The sequence below is a fragment of the Gobio gobio genome (assembly GCF_949357685.1).
Source record: "Gobio gobio genome assembly, chromosome: 6".
Taxonomy (NCBI): Eukaryota; Metazoa; Chordata; class Actinopteri; order Cypriniformes; family Gobionidae; genus Gobio; species Gobio gobio.
The window spans coordinates 62,453,752-62,466,251 of NC_137102.1; the positions used below are offsets into that span (position 1 = coordinate 62,453,752).

Here is a 12,500-nt window from a genome sequence, read left to right on the forward strand (position 1 = left end):
AGGCACACTGAGTGTCAGGATCCCAAAATGTCCCCATTCTTCAGCTGAAGCTTCACTTCTTATTGCATGTATCCACTTTTATCTTCTTAAACGCTCGTTTTTTTGGTCCACAGCTTATAAAAACTTATTTCTGTGTTGTTTAGCTTGTTTGCTGTACACTTTGTCACATATCAGCTTTTAGACATTGTTCTGTTTTTTGTTATAAGTCCGAAATGACAATGAGGCGCCTCACGCAATGCAGAGTCAATGGAGAGCGTTGGATTGTTTTCCCCCCGGTGTGGGCGTGGCCTAAATACGCTCTGTCTCTATAGTGTGAGGCTGAATTACTGACGAATCTTTTCGTCATTAATTCATGAACTCTTTTCATTCTCTGTTTTCATGAACTCATTCACACACAGGAGCCTGGTCCCCGAGGGGTCAGTACCTGAAGGCGGGATTGTCCCGGTTGTGCTGAGCAGCCATGATCTCCACCTCCGGGCCACCGTCCGCCACGAAGCGCGCCAGCTTCTCCGCCACCTTCCTGGTGCTGTCGTCCACTGAGGAGGAGACTTAAAGCAGCCTATCAGAACCAGCAGCAACTCACACTAAACAAGCTCCATTATGAGTGAGAGAGGGAAGAGGACAGGGGTGTGTGCTGCCACACACACACACACACACACACACACACACACACATACACACACACTCATGATACGCCATCATCAGTGGTCAGCAGCATCTCCTCTAGTGCACACTACACGACTGAAGAGATCACAGGTGACGAGGGCGGGGCCACCTGTCACTCACATGAGATCCACCAATAGCAAACCACAGACACACTCAAGCCCCGCCCTACATTTGCTCTTGTTTGCAAAGCGATTCACTCAGATATGCTGTATAATATATATTAAGACAGATTTTTGTACTTGGCTTTCCCTCCAGAGTTCTAGAATTAACAGATTACAAAATGGCTATTTTTGCTTATGACTTCTTAAAGGTGCGGTAAGTAAGATTGACTAGTGGTTGAAATAGTGGTTTGTTCGGTGGCTTCTATGGCTGTAATGCACAGTGTTTTCCGCCAACTGGCAACCAGTGGTGTCGAAATACTATTGGGTAAACTGGTGCATCATCACAGACCAAAACAACAATAGACCTTCCCACACAGAACGCACATTCAAAGTAGAATAACTGGCTGTAGCACTGCTTTTCTGAGAAACGAGTATGTGTTTTTCCTAAATATCTGCACACATTTTATGGTATTTTTATGCTTTAGTAAAGTGAAAAACGTACATACAGCACCTTTAATGCTTTTGGTATCTTAAAACTGGTCTCTTTAGATTCGGGGCATCATGCCGAGCACTACGATACCCAATTTTCCCATATCAGCCATTTTGAGCGTCGGCCATTTTGAGCGTCAGCCATTTTAAGCGTCAGCCATTTTGAATTTTGTCGTAAAATGCTATATTTTAAGATCACATTGGCGTATCGTTACTAAACTCGGTATGTGTCTTTGGCACCAAACCCTGAAGGTACTCAAAGTTTCAGGGCAGCGCCACCTTGAGTTCAAGAGTTATAATGACTTTCCAAAAATGCAAATAACTTCTGATTCATTTTGTCTATTGTAATGAATCTGGTCTTAATATGTGCCTTGGTCATAGTCAGCCAAACCTGTCCGCCATTTTGAATTTCTTTAAAAAACTATTTTTTCAAACCTCCTAGACCATTAGTCCGATTTCCACCAATTTTGAATAAGATCATCTTCAGACTGTGCTGGACTAATGTTATGGATTTCGTGCTGATACACGAAACCATTTTCGTACACCGCAGCGGCGACGTTTAGGCTCGATGCCAAAGCGACTCTGAGGCTGCGTCTCTGCAATGCTTTGATATACGGTTTCATTGTGACCTCACTCTGACCACATCAGTTTAGTCGCAGCGCCACCTACTGGTCAAAAGATGATAAACCATCAAATCATTTTATCAGTGATTGTATATATGATTTTTCAGCCATTTTGCCTAAAAAATAGCCGAGAAATCTAGATGCACACTAGCGGCAGCAGATGTCATTTACAGGGTCTTCTAGCAACTCTCCGTTGGCTTGCGAGCTGGAAAAACCAAACTCTGGTCAGGCCAATCACAGTGTGTATAGAGTCGGTGGGCGGGCTTAACATAATGACGGCAGAGTTGTGGCGGTTCCGCGTGCGACTGTAAACACAGAAGCTGGAGAACAGCGGCCTTACGAATCGGCTTCATAAGTCCACTGTAGTGACATCAGAGCAACTTAAAAGCACTTAAAGCATGTAAATCAGGTATTTTGGAAGACACAACGAGTGAACAGGAAAATAAATTATATATCAATATTTCCATGAAATATTAGATATTCTAATGAAAATGTTGCCAATTACTACTCCCATTAGTACACTTCTTTTTTTATTTATTTATGGCCATTTTACACATATTGCATAAAGTAAATAGTTAATCAGATCATTCTGTTGTATCTTTCATAACATACTTGAGATGTTCACTGATGTCCACTACAGTGTAATGTAACAATAAAAGCCCAATTTATCCACACAAAGTATCATATCAACAAGCTTTTTGGTGGTATTAACAATTTATTCTGAAGTAATATATCCATCGGTGCTCTTAAAAAGTACAGCTTAAAAATGTCAAGAATTTACTATAGGGCTGTTATCAATCAAATTAAATAATTTACAGTGCAAAATTACAACTGCAAAAAATAATGTTATGAGATTAATGTTTTAAATAAAAATTTGAATAGGGATATACGAATAAGAAATGTTTAAACACATACACTAAACCACCAGTAGGTGGTAGAGAACGCGAAATGGCTTACTTCTGCCGTCAACTTTGATTGGAACTATTTATTTTCGTTGGTGAAACTAAACAAAACAGTGAATATTGTGAATAAAAATGTAAGTAACTTTACTACTTGTGTGTTGAACTTAAATCAATGTAACGTGCACTTGTGAAAATACTCAGCAAAATAGCTCATTTGTCATGGTATATTATTTAACTATAGGACTATATTATAAATAAACTAAACATGTTGAATTTTTACCTCAGTGTGTTTCTAATGTGAATTTCTTTACGTTTGCCATTACGCTCATTTTATTTCTTATTTCTTTTTTTGACGAAGCAGTGACTAACGTTACAGCGGGGAGAAATCTGTCTGTGGTTTGTCCAATGAGAACAGTCACAGTGTCCGACAGACTGAAGACATTTTACCGGTAATGTGACCAAAAATATTTAGGACCCATCGAATCTGAATTTAAGGCATTTTAAGACTTTTTATGGACCCGCGGCCACCCTGGATTAGCCGACCGGATGCTGCGAAAGTTTAATCTCTCAACCGCTCCGCTTCACCTTCTGCTGCTCTGGTTGGCTGTAGCGCTATCCTATCGTGTGCAGAGGGAATCTGAAATCCCGCCCCCAGACCCAATGGCGCGTTCCCTGACCCAATGGCGCGTTCCCTGACCCAATGGCGCGTTCCCTGACCCAATGGTGTGTTCCCTGACCCAATGGCGCGTTCCCAGACCCAATGGCGCGTTCCCAGACCCAATGGCGCGTTCCCAGACCCAATGGCGCGTTCCCAGACCCAATGGCGCGTTCCCAGACCCAATGGCGCGTTCCCTGACCCAATGGCGCGTTCCCAGACCCAATGGCGCGTTCCCAGACCCAATGGCGCGTTCCCTGACCCAATGGCGCGTTCCCAGACCCAATGGCGCGTTCCCTGACCCAATGGCGCGTTCCCTGACCCAATGGCGCGTTCCCTGACCCAATGGCGCGTTCCCAGACCCAATGGCGCGTTCCCTGACCCAATGGTGTGTTCCCAGACCCAATGGTGTGTTCCCAGACCCAATGGCGTGTTCCCAGACCCAATGGCGCGTTCCCTGACCCAATGGCGCGTTCCCAGACCCAATGGTGCGTTCCCTGACCCAATGGTGCGTTCCCTGACCCAATGGTGCGTTCCCTGACCCAATGGTGCGTTCCCTGACCCAATGGCGCGTTCCCTGACCCAATGGCGTTTTCCCTGACCCAATGGCGGTTTCCCTGACCCAATGGCGCGTTCCCTGACCCAATGGCGTGTTCCCTGACCCAATGGCGTGTTCCCTGACCCAATGGCGGTTTCCCTGACCCAATGGCGGTTTCCCTGACCCAATGGCGCGTTCCCAGATCCAATGGCGCGTTCCCAAACCCAATGGCGCGTTCCCTGACCCAATGGCGGTTTCCCTGACCCAATGGTGTGTTCCCAGACCCAATGGTGTGTTCCCAGACCCAATGGTGCGTTCCCTGACCCAATGGTGCGTTCCCTGACCCAATGGCGCGTTCCCTGACCCAATGGTGCGTTCCCTGACCCAATGGTGCGTTCCCAGACCCAATGGTGCGTTCCCAGACCCAATGGTGCGTTCCCTGACCCAATGGTGTGTTCCCTGACCCAATGGTGTGTTCCCTGACCCAATGGCGGTTTCCCTGACCCAATGGTGTGTTCCCAGACCCAATGGTGCGTTCCCAGACCCAATGGTGCGTTCCCTGACCCAATGGCGCGTTCCCTGACCCAATGGCGTGTTCCCTGACCCAATGGTGTGTTCCCTGACCCAATGGTGCGTTCCCTGACCCAATGGTGCGTTCCCAGACCCAATGGCGCGTTCCCTGACCCAATGGCGCGTTCCCAGACCCAATGGCGCGTTCCCTGACCCAATGGCGCGTTCCCTGACCCAATGGCGCGTTCCCAGACCCAATGGCGCGTTCCCAGACCCAATGGCGCGTTCCCTGACCCAATGGTGCGTTCCCAGACCCAATGGCGCGTTCCCTGACCCAATGGTGCGTTCCCAGACCCAATGGCGCGTTCCCTGACCCAATGGCGTGTTCCCAGACCCAATGGCGCGTTCCCTGACCCAATGGCGCGTTCCCAGACCCAATGGTGCGTTCCCTGACCCAATGGTGCGTTCCCAGACCCAATGGTGCGTTCCCTGACCCAATGGTGTGTTCCCTGACCCAATGGTGTGTTCCCTGACCCAATGGCGGTTTCCCTGACCCAATGGTGTGTTCCCAGACCCAATGGTGCGTTCCCAGACCCAATGGTGCGTTCCCTGACCCAATGGCGCGTTCCCTGACCCAATGGCGTGTTCCCTGACCCAATGGTGTGTTCCCAGACCCAATGGTGCGTTCCCAGACCCAATGGTGCGTTCCCTGACCCAATGGTGCGTTCCCAGACCCAATGGTGCGTTCCCTGACCCAATGGCGCGTTCCCTGACCCAATGGCGTGTTCCCTGACCCAATGGTGTGTTCCCAGACCCAATGGTGCGTTCCCAGACCCAATGGTGCGTTCCCTGACCCAATGGTGTGTTCCCTGACCCAATGGTGCGTTCCCTGACCCAATGGCGGTTTCCCTGACCCAATGGTGCGTTCCCAGACCCAATGGCGGTTTCCCTGACCCAATGGTGCGTTCCCTGACCCAATGGTGTGTTCCCTGACCCAATGGTGCGTTCCCTGACCCAATGGCGGTTTCCCTGACCCAATGGTGCGTTCCCAGACCCAATGGCGGTTTCCCTGACCCAATGGTGTGTTCCCAGACCCAATGGTGCGTTCCCAGACCCAATGGTGTGTTCCCTGACCCAATGGCGGTTTCCCTGACCCAATAGTGTGTTCCCAGACCCAATGGTGCGTTCCCAGACCCAATGGTGCGTTCCCAGACCCAATGGTGCGTTCCCAGACCCAATGGCGCGTTCCCTGACCCAATGGTGTGGCTCTGGCTTGTCAGGACAACTAAAAACATCTTCAAATGTCTTTTAATGCTCATTGTTGCAGTTGGTCTGACGCTGCAGCCGTGTTGGCATGACGTGTGTTCTTTGGCCATGATCATTATACTTCTATATTTTGTTTGCTGTTGCGCTGTGGGACGAGGAACTAAGGACTAAAACACTTCAGTTCATTACAATCACATGCAAATAAAGAAATGCAAAGCTCGTGTAAATCGCGGCTTCCGTCCTGTAGTGTGCACACTCAGTCCTAAACGTGTCTGGTTGATGAATGTTTGAGAGGTGTGTGTGTGTGTGTGTGTGTGTGTGGGGTTTCTGCTCACCATCAGCCGGAGCGGGCGTGTCTCTTCTGATCTCTGCCACTTTCCTCCTGTAGTACAGATAGTCCTTACTGTTCTTCTCAAACAAGAACCTGCACAAGACAGAGACGGGATTCTTGGATGAACTGAATGAAGCTGCTGTGAAACGATGGAGTTAGTGTGTGAGTAGCGGCTGTGTAACTCACGAGAAGACGGGATTGTCTCTGTAGTCCTCCATGGCCTTCTTCTCCAGCTCAGCCCCGCCTTCCGCCACAAACATGGCCATCTTGTCGACGATGAGCCGCAGGTCTCCGTCCTCTGGGGGGGAAACTTTAAGCAGGCTATGAGAACGCCAGCATAACGCAAACACATCATCTGTCCTGTACGCCACCACACACACATTCATTCGCCTTCTGAGGTCACATCAGGGTTCCCACTCTCTCAGCAACCATTGTCCAGGACATTTTCAATTTTACTACGGCGGGAATAAAAGACAAGGATCATGCCAAATATTGCTTTCTAAATCATGCCAAATACTGCTTTCTAAATCACGCCAAATATTGCTTTCTAAATCATGCCAAATATTGCTTTCTAATGGTGCGTTCACACCGGACGCGATTCGCGCGAGTGATTTACATGTTAAGTCAATGCAGAGACGCGAAATGGCATTCTGCGGCGCGTTTCGCGCGAATGAGGTGGCGAGATTCGCGCGAATGAGGCGGCGCGAAGGACACGAATTGAGCGTTTTGAACGCGCGAATCGCGCGAAACGCTCAAGTTGAAAAATCTGAACTTTGGCGGATATTTCGCGCCGCGTTAACCAATCAGGAGCTTGCTCTAGTAGTGACAACAATGAGGAGAAAATCTGTATATTAATATCTGGTTCAGACAATATGATTATCACTGTGATAACATTAAATGACATGAAACACAACCCAGTCTCTTTTTGTTAAATGCAAGTTTATGTATGACCAATAATACAAAAGTATCAGTAATGTATAACAAGCTATACATGAAATAAAGCAAACAATGCAGTCAAACATTCAAAGTCAGTGCTAGTAGGCTAACGTTACAACTGCAACATACAGTTATAGCCTAAAAATATAAAGTAATGAAACTTATCTTTGACCTCAGCCTAAACGATTTGCCAGGGAACAAATTATAGATCCATGAGAGCAAAGATCGGCCGTTACAAGACGAATTATAGCTCGAGACACGCCACAGAGACATCAGAGCCAGCGGCAGACGGCAGAAGGACTGGCCGAGGAAAGGTTGCCCTCGCCGGCTTTCACGTGCGCTGAGCGCGCTGTCCGCTGGAGCTCACAGCTCCGACAACGGCAGATAAAATGTTCAAATAGGCACTGTTTATGTAAATAAACCACAGATTTGAGCTTTAAACAACTACATTATCGACTGAAAAAGTCTTAAAACTACGTTTTGTCACACATTAACAGTAGATATGAACAAAAAAAAAAGACATGTAAACACAGCCCATGTCAGCCATTTCTCAACGAGACGAGCTGCTGGCGGAAGCCCCGCCCATGACGCGAATTCGCATCTGTTGTGCAGTGAATTTCACGCGCGAATAAACTCAAAATGTACACGCGTCCACCTTCGCGCGAATCGCGTCCGGTGTGAACGCCACATAATTCATACCAAATATTGCTTTCTAAATCACGCCAAATATTGCTTTCTAAATCACGCCAAATATTGCTTTCTAAATCACGCCAAATATTGCTTTCTAAATGACGCCAAATATTGCTTTCTAAATCACGCCAAATATTGCTTTCTAAATCACGCCAAATATTGCTTTCTAAATCACGCCAAATATCGCTTTCTAAATCACGCCAAATATCGCTTTCTAAATCACGCCAAATATCGCTTTCTAAATCACGCCAAATATTGCTTTCTAAATCACGCCAAATATTGCTTTCTAAATCACGCCAAATATTGCTTTCTAAGTCTGCAAAAGCCGTCCAGTTTATTGCTTATTACTTAACAATCCAGCATTTTTCAATATGAGCTCTTAATCATACATTATGACTATGGAAGCTTGTTTACACCACACAATAGAAAGAAAAGGTAATTGTGACTTTTTATCTCGCTATTCTGACTCTCTCGCAATTGCGAGTTTATATATTTGTGATATAAACGCGAAAATTGTCGCAATTCTTTTTTCCTCAGAATTGGACTTTATAACTTGCAATTGCAGTTTAGATCTCACAATTCTGAGAAAAGAAGTCAGAAGTGCAGGATATAAACTCACAACTGCGCAAAAAAGTCAATTGTGAAGAAAAGACTTGCGAGTTTATATCACGCAATTCTGACTTTATAACACACAAATGTGACTTTATATCAAAATGATGTGATTAGGGAGAAGCTCACGGGTTAACATTCACTGCATACATTTGAGCAGTTAGCAAGACTAAACATCATTATTCAAAATACTACTCACACACATCAAACTCAGTGTTTCTGCAACTAGCGCTAATTGTTTGGGCCAGCGATAAACTCGTTATACTCGGCTAAAGAAATCACTTTTTTTTAAAGAATTTTCCCAGACAACAAAAAGATTTTCCAGGACATTTTCTCTAATTTTCCATGTGTTTTCCAGGACTGGAAAATTTGTCATAAATTTTCCAGGACAAGTGGGAACCCTGTCACATGATGAGGTGTGTGAGGAGAGCAGACACAGTGTGTGTGTGCAAATGTGTGTGTGTGTGATTACGTCCGTCTGTGGTGTTAAATGACCCGGGAGAACGCTACAGTCAACAGCCTTTAGAGGAAGTTCAGTGGCCAGAACGAGACGGAGTGTGATACCTTTGACCTCCAGAAACTGTGCATCATCCTCCTCCTCATCTTCATCATCGGGGGAGCTGAAGACACTGGGCCGGGCCGCAGGGAGCGCCGGCTTCTTGGACTGAGAGTAGTTCTTGAACTGATTGATCATGCTGCTGACGCCCAGACCCGGCCGCTTCCCGATGAGAATGCTCTTCTTCTGAGCTTGTGTTCCGGCTGCTGATTGGCTCTGAGCGCAGGGGGCGGGGCTGAGGGATCCTAGAGGACACGAGCACACATTACAGAAGCTGATACTCCTCTATAACGTCACATGATGGAGAGAAACACACACTCTCACCGTCATCAGAGCTGGACTTCTGCATCCTCAGGAACTGCTGCAGGAAACTGCCATCATTCACAAACTTATTGGAGGAGGAGGATGAGGATGAGGAGGAGGAGGAGGAAGAGGAGGAGGAGGATGAAGCCTCTGAGGGAGGAGAGCTGACACACACACACACAGAGAGAGAGAGAGAGATCAACACACACACACTGATGTGATCACGTATGCTGTGCTCAGAGCCGAGCTTCACCTGCTGGTTTTGTTCTGGTCTGGCTTGGGCTGAGCCTGTTCTCTCAGTTTGGCCTCGATCTCTCTCTTCTTCTGAGCGATCAGCTCCTCCTGCCGCATGATCACATTCAACTTACTCTTCTGATGAGTCTTCCTGCCGCCACGACCTGTCTCACACACACACACACACACACACACACACACACACACACACACACACACACACACACACAGGTGAATCTCACAAACCCGGCCGATCACCTGACACTGAAAGTGCTTGAATTCAGCGCTATATAAATCACTCGCTGATTCATAACGCTCCGAACCGCTGAATCGACTCGCTGATTCATAACGCTCCGAACAGCTGAATGGACTCGCTGATTCATAACGCTCCGAACCGCTGAATCGACTCACTGATTCATAACGCTCCGAACCGTTGAATCGACTCGCTGATTCATAACGCTCCGAACTGTTGAATCGACTCGCTGATTCATAACGCTCCGAACCGCTGAATCGGCTCGCTGATTCATAACGCTCCGAACCGCTGAATCGACTCGCTGATTCATAACGCTCCGAACCGCTGAATCGACTCGCTGATTCATAACGCTCCGAACCGCTGAATCGACTCGCTGATTCATAACGCTCCGAACCGCTGAATCGACTCGCTGATTCATAACGCTCCGAACCGCTGAATCGACTCGCTGATTCATAACGCTCCGAACAGCTGAATGGACTCGCTGATTCATAACGCTCCGAACCGCTGAATCGACTCGCTGATTCATAACGCTCCGAACAGCTGAATGGACTCGCTGATTCATAACGCTCCGAACCGCTGAATCGACTCGCTGATTCATAACGCTCCGAACAGCTGAATGGACTCGCTGATTCATAACGCTCCGAACCGCTGAATCGACTCGCTGATTCATAACGCTCCGAACCGCTGAATCGACTCGCTGATTCATAACGCTCCGAACAGCTGAATGGACTCGCTGATTCATAACGCTCCGAACCGCTGAATCGACTCGCTGATTCATAACGCTCCGAACCGTTGAATCGACTCGCTGATTCATAACGCTCCGAACCGCTGAATCGACTCGCTAATTCATAACGCTCCGAACCGCTGAATCGACTCGCTGATTCATAACGCTCCGAACCGCTGAATCGACTCGCTGATTCATAACGCTCCGAACCGCTGAATCGACTCGCTGATTCATAACGCTCCGAACCGCTGAATCGACTCGCTGATTCATAACGCTCCGAACCGCTGAATCGACTCGCTGATTCATAACGCTCCGAACAGCTGAATGGACTCGCTGATTCATAACGCTCCGAACCGTTGAATCGACTCGCTGATTCATAACGCTCCGAAACGCTGAATCGACTCACTGATTCATAACGCTCCGAACCGCTGAATCGACTCGCTGATTCATAACGCTCCGAACCGCTGAATCGACTCGCTGATTCATAACGCTCCGAAACGCTGAATCGACTCGCTGATTCATAACGCTCCAAACCGCTGAATCGACTCACTGATTCATAACGCTCCGAACCGCTGAGTCGACTCACTGATTCATAACGCTCCGAACCGCTGAATCGACTCCCTGATTCATTACGCTCTGAACCGCTGAATCGACTCCCTGATTCATAATGCTCCGAACCACTGAATCGACTCACTGATTCATAACATTCCGAATCGTTGAGTCGACTCACTGATTCATAACGCTCCGAACCGCTGAATCGACTCCCTGATTCATTACGCTCTGAACCGCTGAATCGACTCCCTGATTCATAATGCTCCGAACCACTGAATCGACTCACTGATTCATAACATTCCGAATCGTTGAATCAACTCGCTGATTCATAACGCTTCATCTCTATATAAGTCGTTATTTAGGGTTTTTTTGCGCACAGAAACTATTCTCGTCTTCATAAAGTTATTGTAGAGCCGCTGTAGTGAGATGGACTTTGTAACTTTAGTCTTTAGTGTCTTTTAAGGGTCTTGAGAGTGTAAAGTTGAGCCAATGGAGGCCTTTCAGAGCATCAGATTTACACTAAAATATCTTCATTTGTGTCTGAAGATGAACGGAGGTCTGACGGGTGTCCAACCACATGAGGCTCAGTCATTAATGACACAATTTACAGTTTTGGCTGAACTAACCCTTTAATAGCGTCACTGAGAGCTGGTTCTGTGCTATAAACCACATCAGATCACTGAGCCACGAGCGATCACGCTATAGCCGGCTTTACACTCCACAAACCCCCAACATTCTCCGTGATTTACTGCGGGAACACTCACTGTAACCATGGGATTGTGGCAGAAACAGTCAAATGTTCGTACAACCTTTCCAGAGTTAAACTCAAGCACTTGATAAGACTCTCAGTGCACGATATATCATTATCAGCCTGATAAGAACATTTGTCCGATATATTAACCTCTTAAACTCTGATCAGGAATGACATTATCTAGTATATACTTTACTTTACCGGATCATGTGCGCAAGATTTATTCAAATGGATCTGAAGGGAGGAATGTGACCCCCCCCATCCCCATATACAGTAGTATAAATGCAATATCCCAGTGTCATTTAAACCCTGAAGTTATTTAAATACTTCTGAAAGTGATATTATAGTATATGTTGAGTGTGATATAATAAACGTAACTGTTTTTTTTTTTAAAACAGACTAACAAAATAGGCGCATTTGGTTTTGATTGGTGCAAGTGTGTATCTCAGGCCCTGTGAACTCTAGCACCCTGCAGACACTTTGGGCTGTTTAGCATAGAGCACACACAGCTACACACTTTCAACAATGAATTAATAACCAAACAATCAAAAAGCGCCTCTTTTTGGGGGGGTTATTACAGCTCAGACAACATATACTCACATGTTCATCACTTTTAAGCCATTAAGCCGGTTCATCCTTCAGACAAACAAATCTGTTACTCACTTGTCGTAAAACATTAGCTTGTCCTTTTTGTGTGTGTATGTGTGTGTGTGTGTGTGTTGTAAATAAAATTTATCCTGAAGCAATATTCAATCAGCTGTGACATATATAAATCTGCATATTTGTGATATTTTTACCTTTTATAAACAGC

General features: G+C 46.6%; 1 protein-coding gene across 2 annotated transcripts in view; it reads right to left on the minus strand.

Annotated features, from left to right (window-relative positions):
- sugp1 (SURP and G patch domain containing 1) overlaps window positions 1–12,500 on the minus strand; it is a 29,593-nt gene that overhangs the window by 11,852 nt on the left and 5,241 nt on the right. Inside the window, exons 2-7 of one of the 2 annotated variants that reach the window (XM_079820353.1) lie at window positions 9,429–9,573; window positions 9,197–9,339; window positions 8,881–9,117; window positions 6,268–6,379; window positions 6,086–6,174; window positions 425–548 (exon numbers count right to left, since the gene is read on the minus strand). In XM_079820353.1, coding sequence (XP_079676479.1) covers window positions 425–548; window positions 6,086–6,174; window positions 6,268–6,379; window positions 8,881–9,117; window positions 9,197–9,339; window positions 9,429–9,573 — 850 coding nt within the window. Of the gene's footprint in view, window positions 1–424; window positions 549–6,085; window positions 6,175–6,267; window positions 6,392–8,880; window positions 9,118–9,196; window positions 9,340–9,428; window positions 9,574–12,500 lie in introns of both variants that reach the window. The other variant, XM_079820354.1, reaches the window with a different exon arrangement.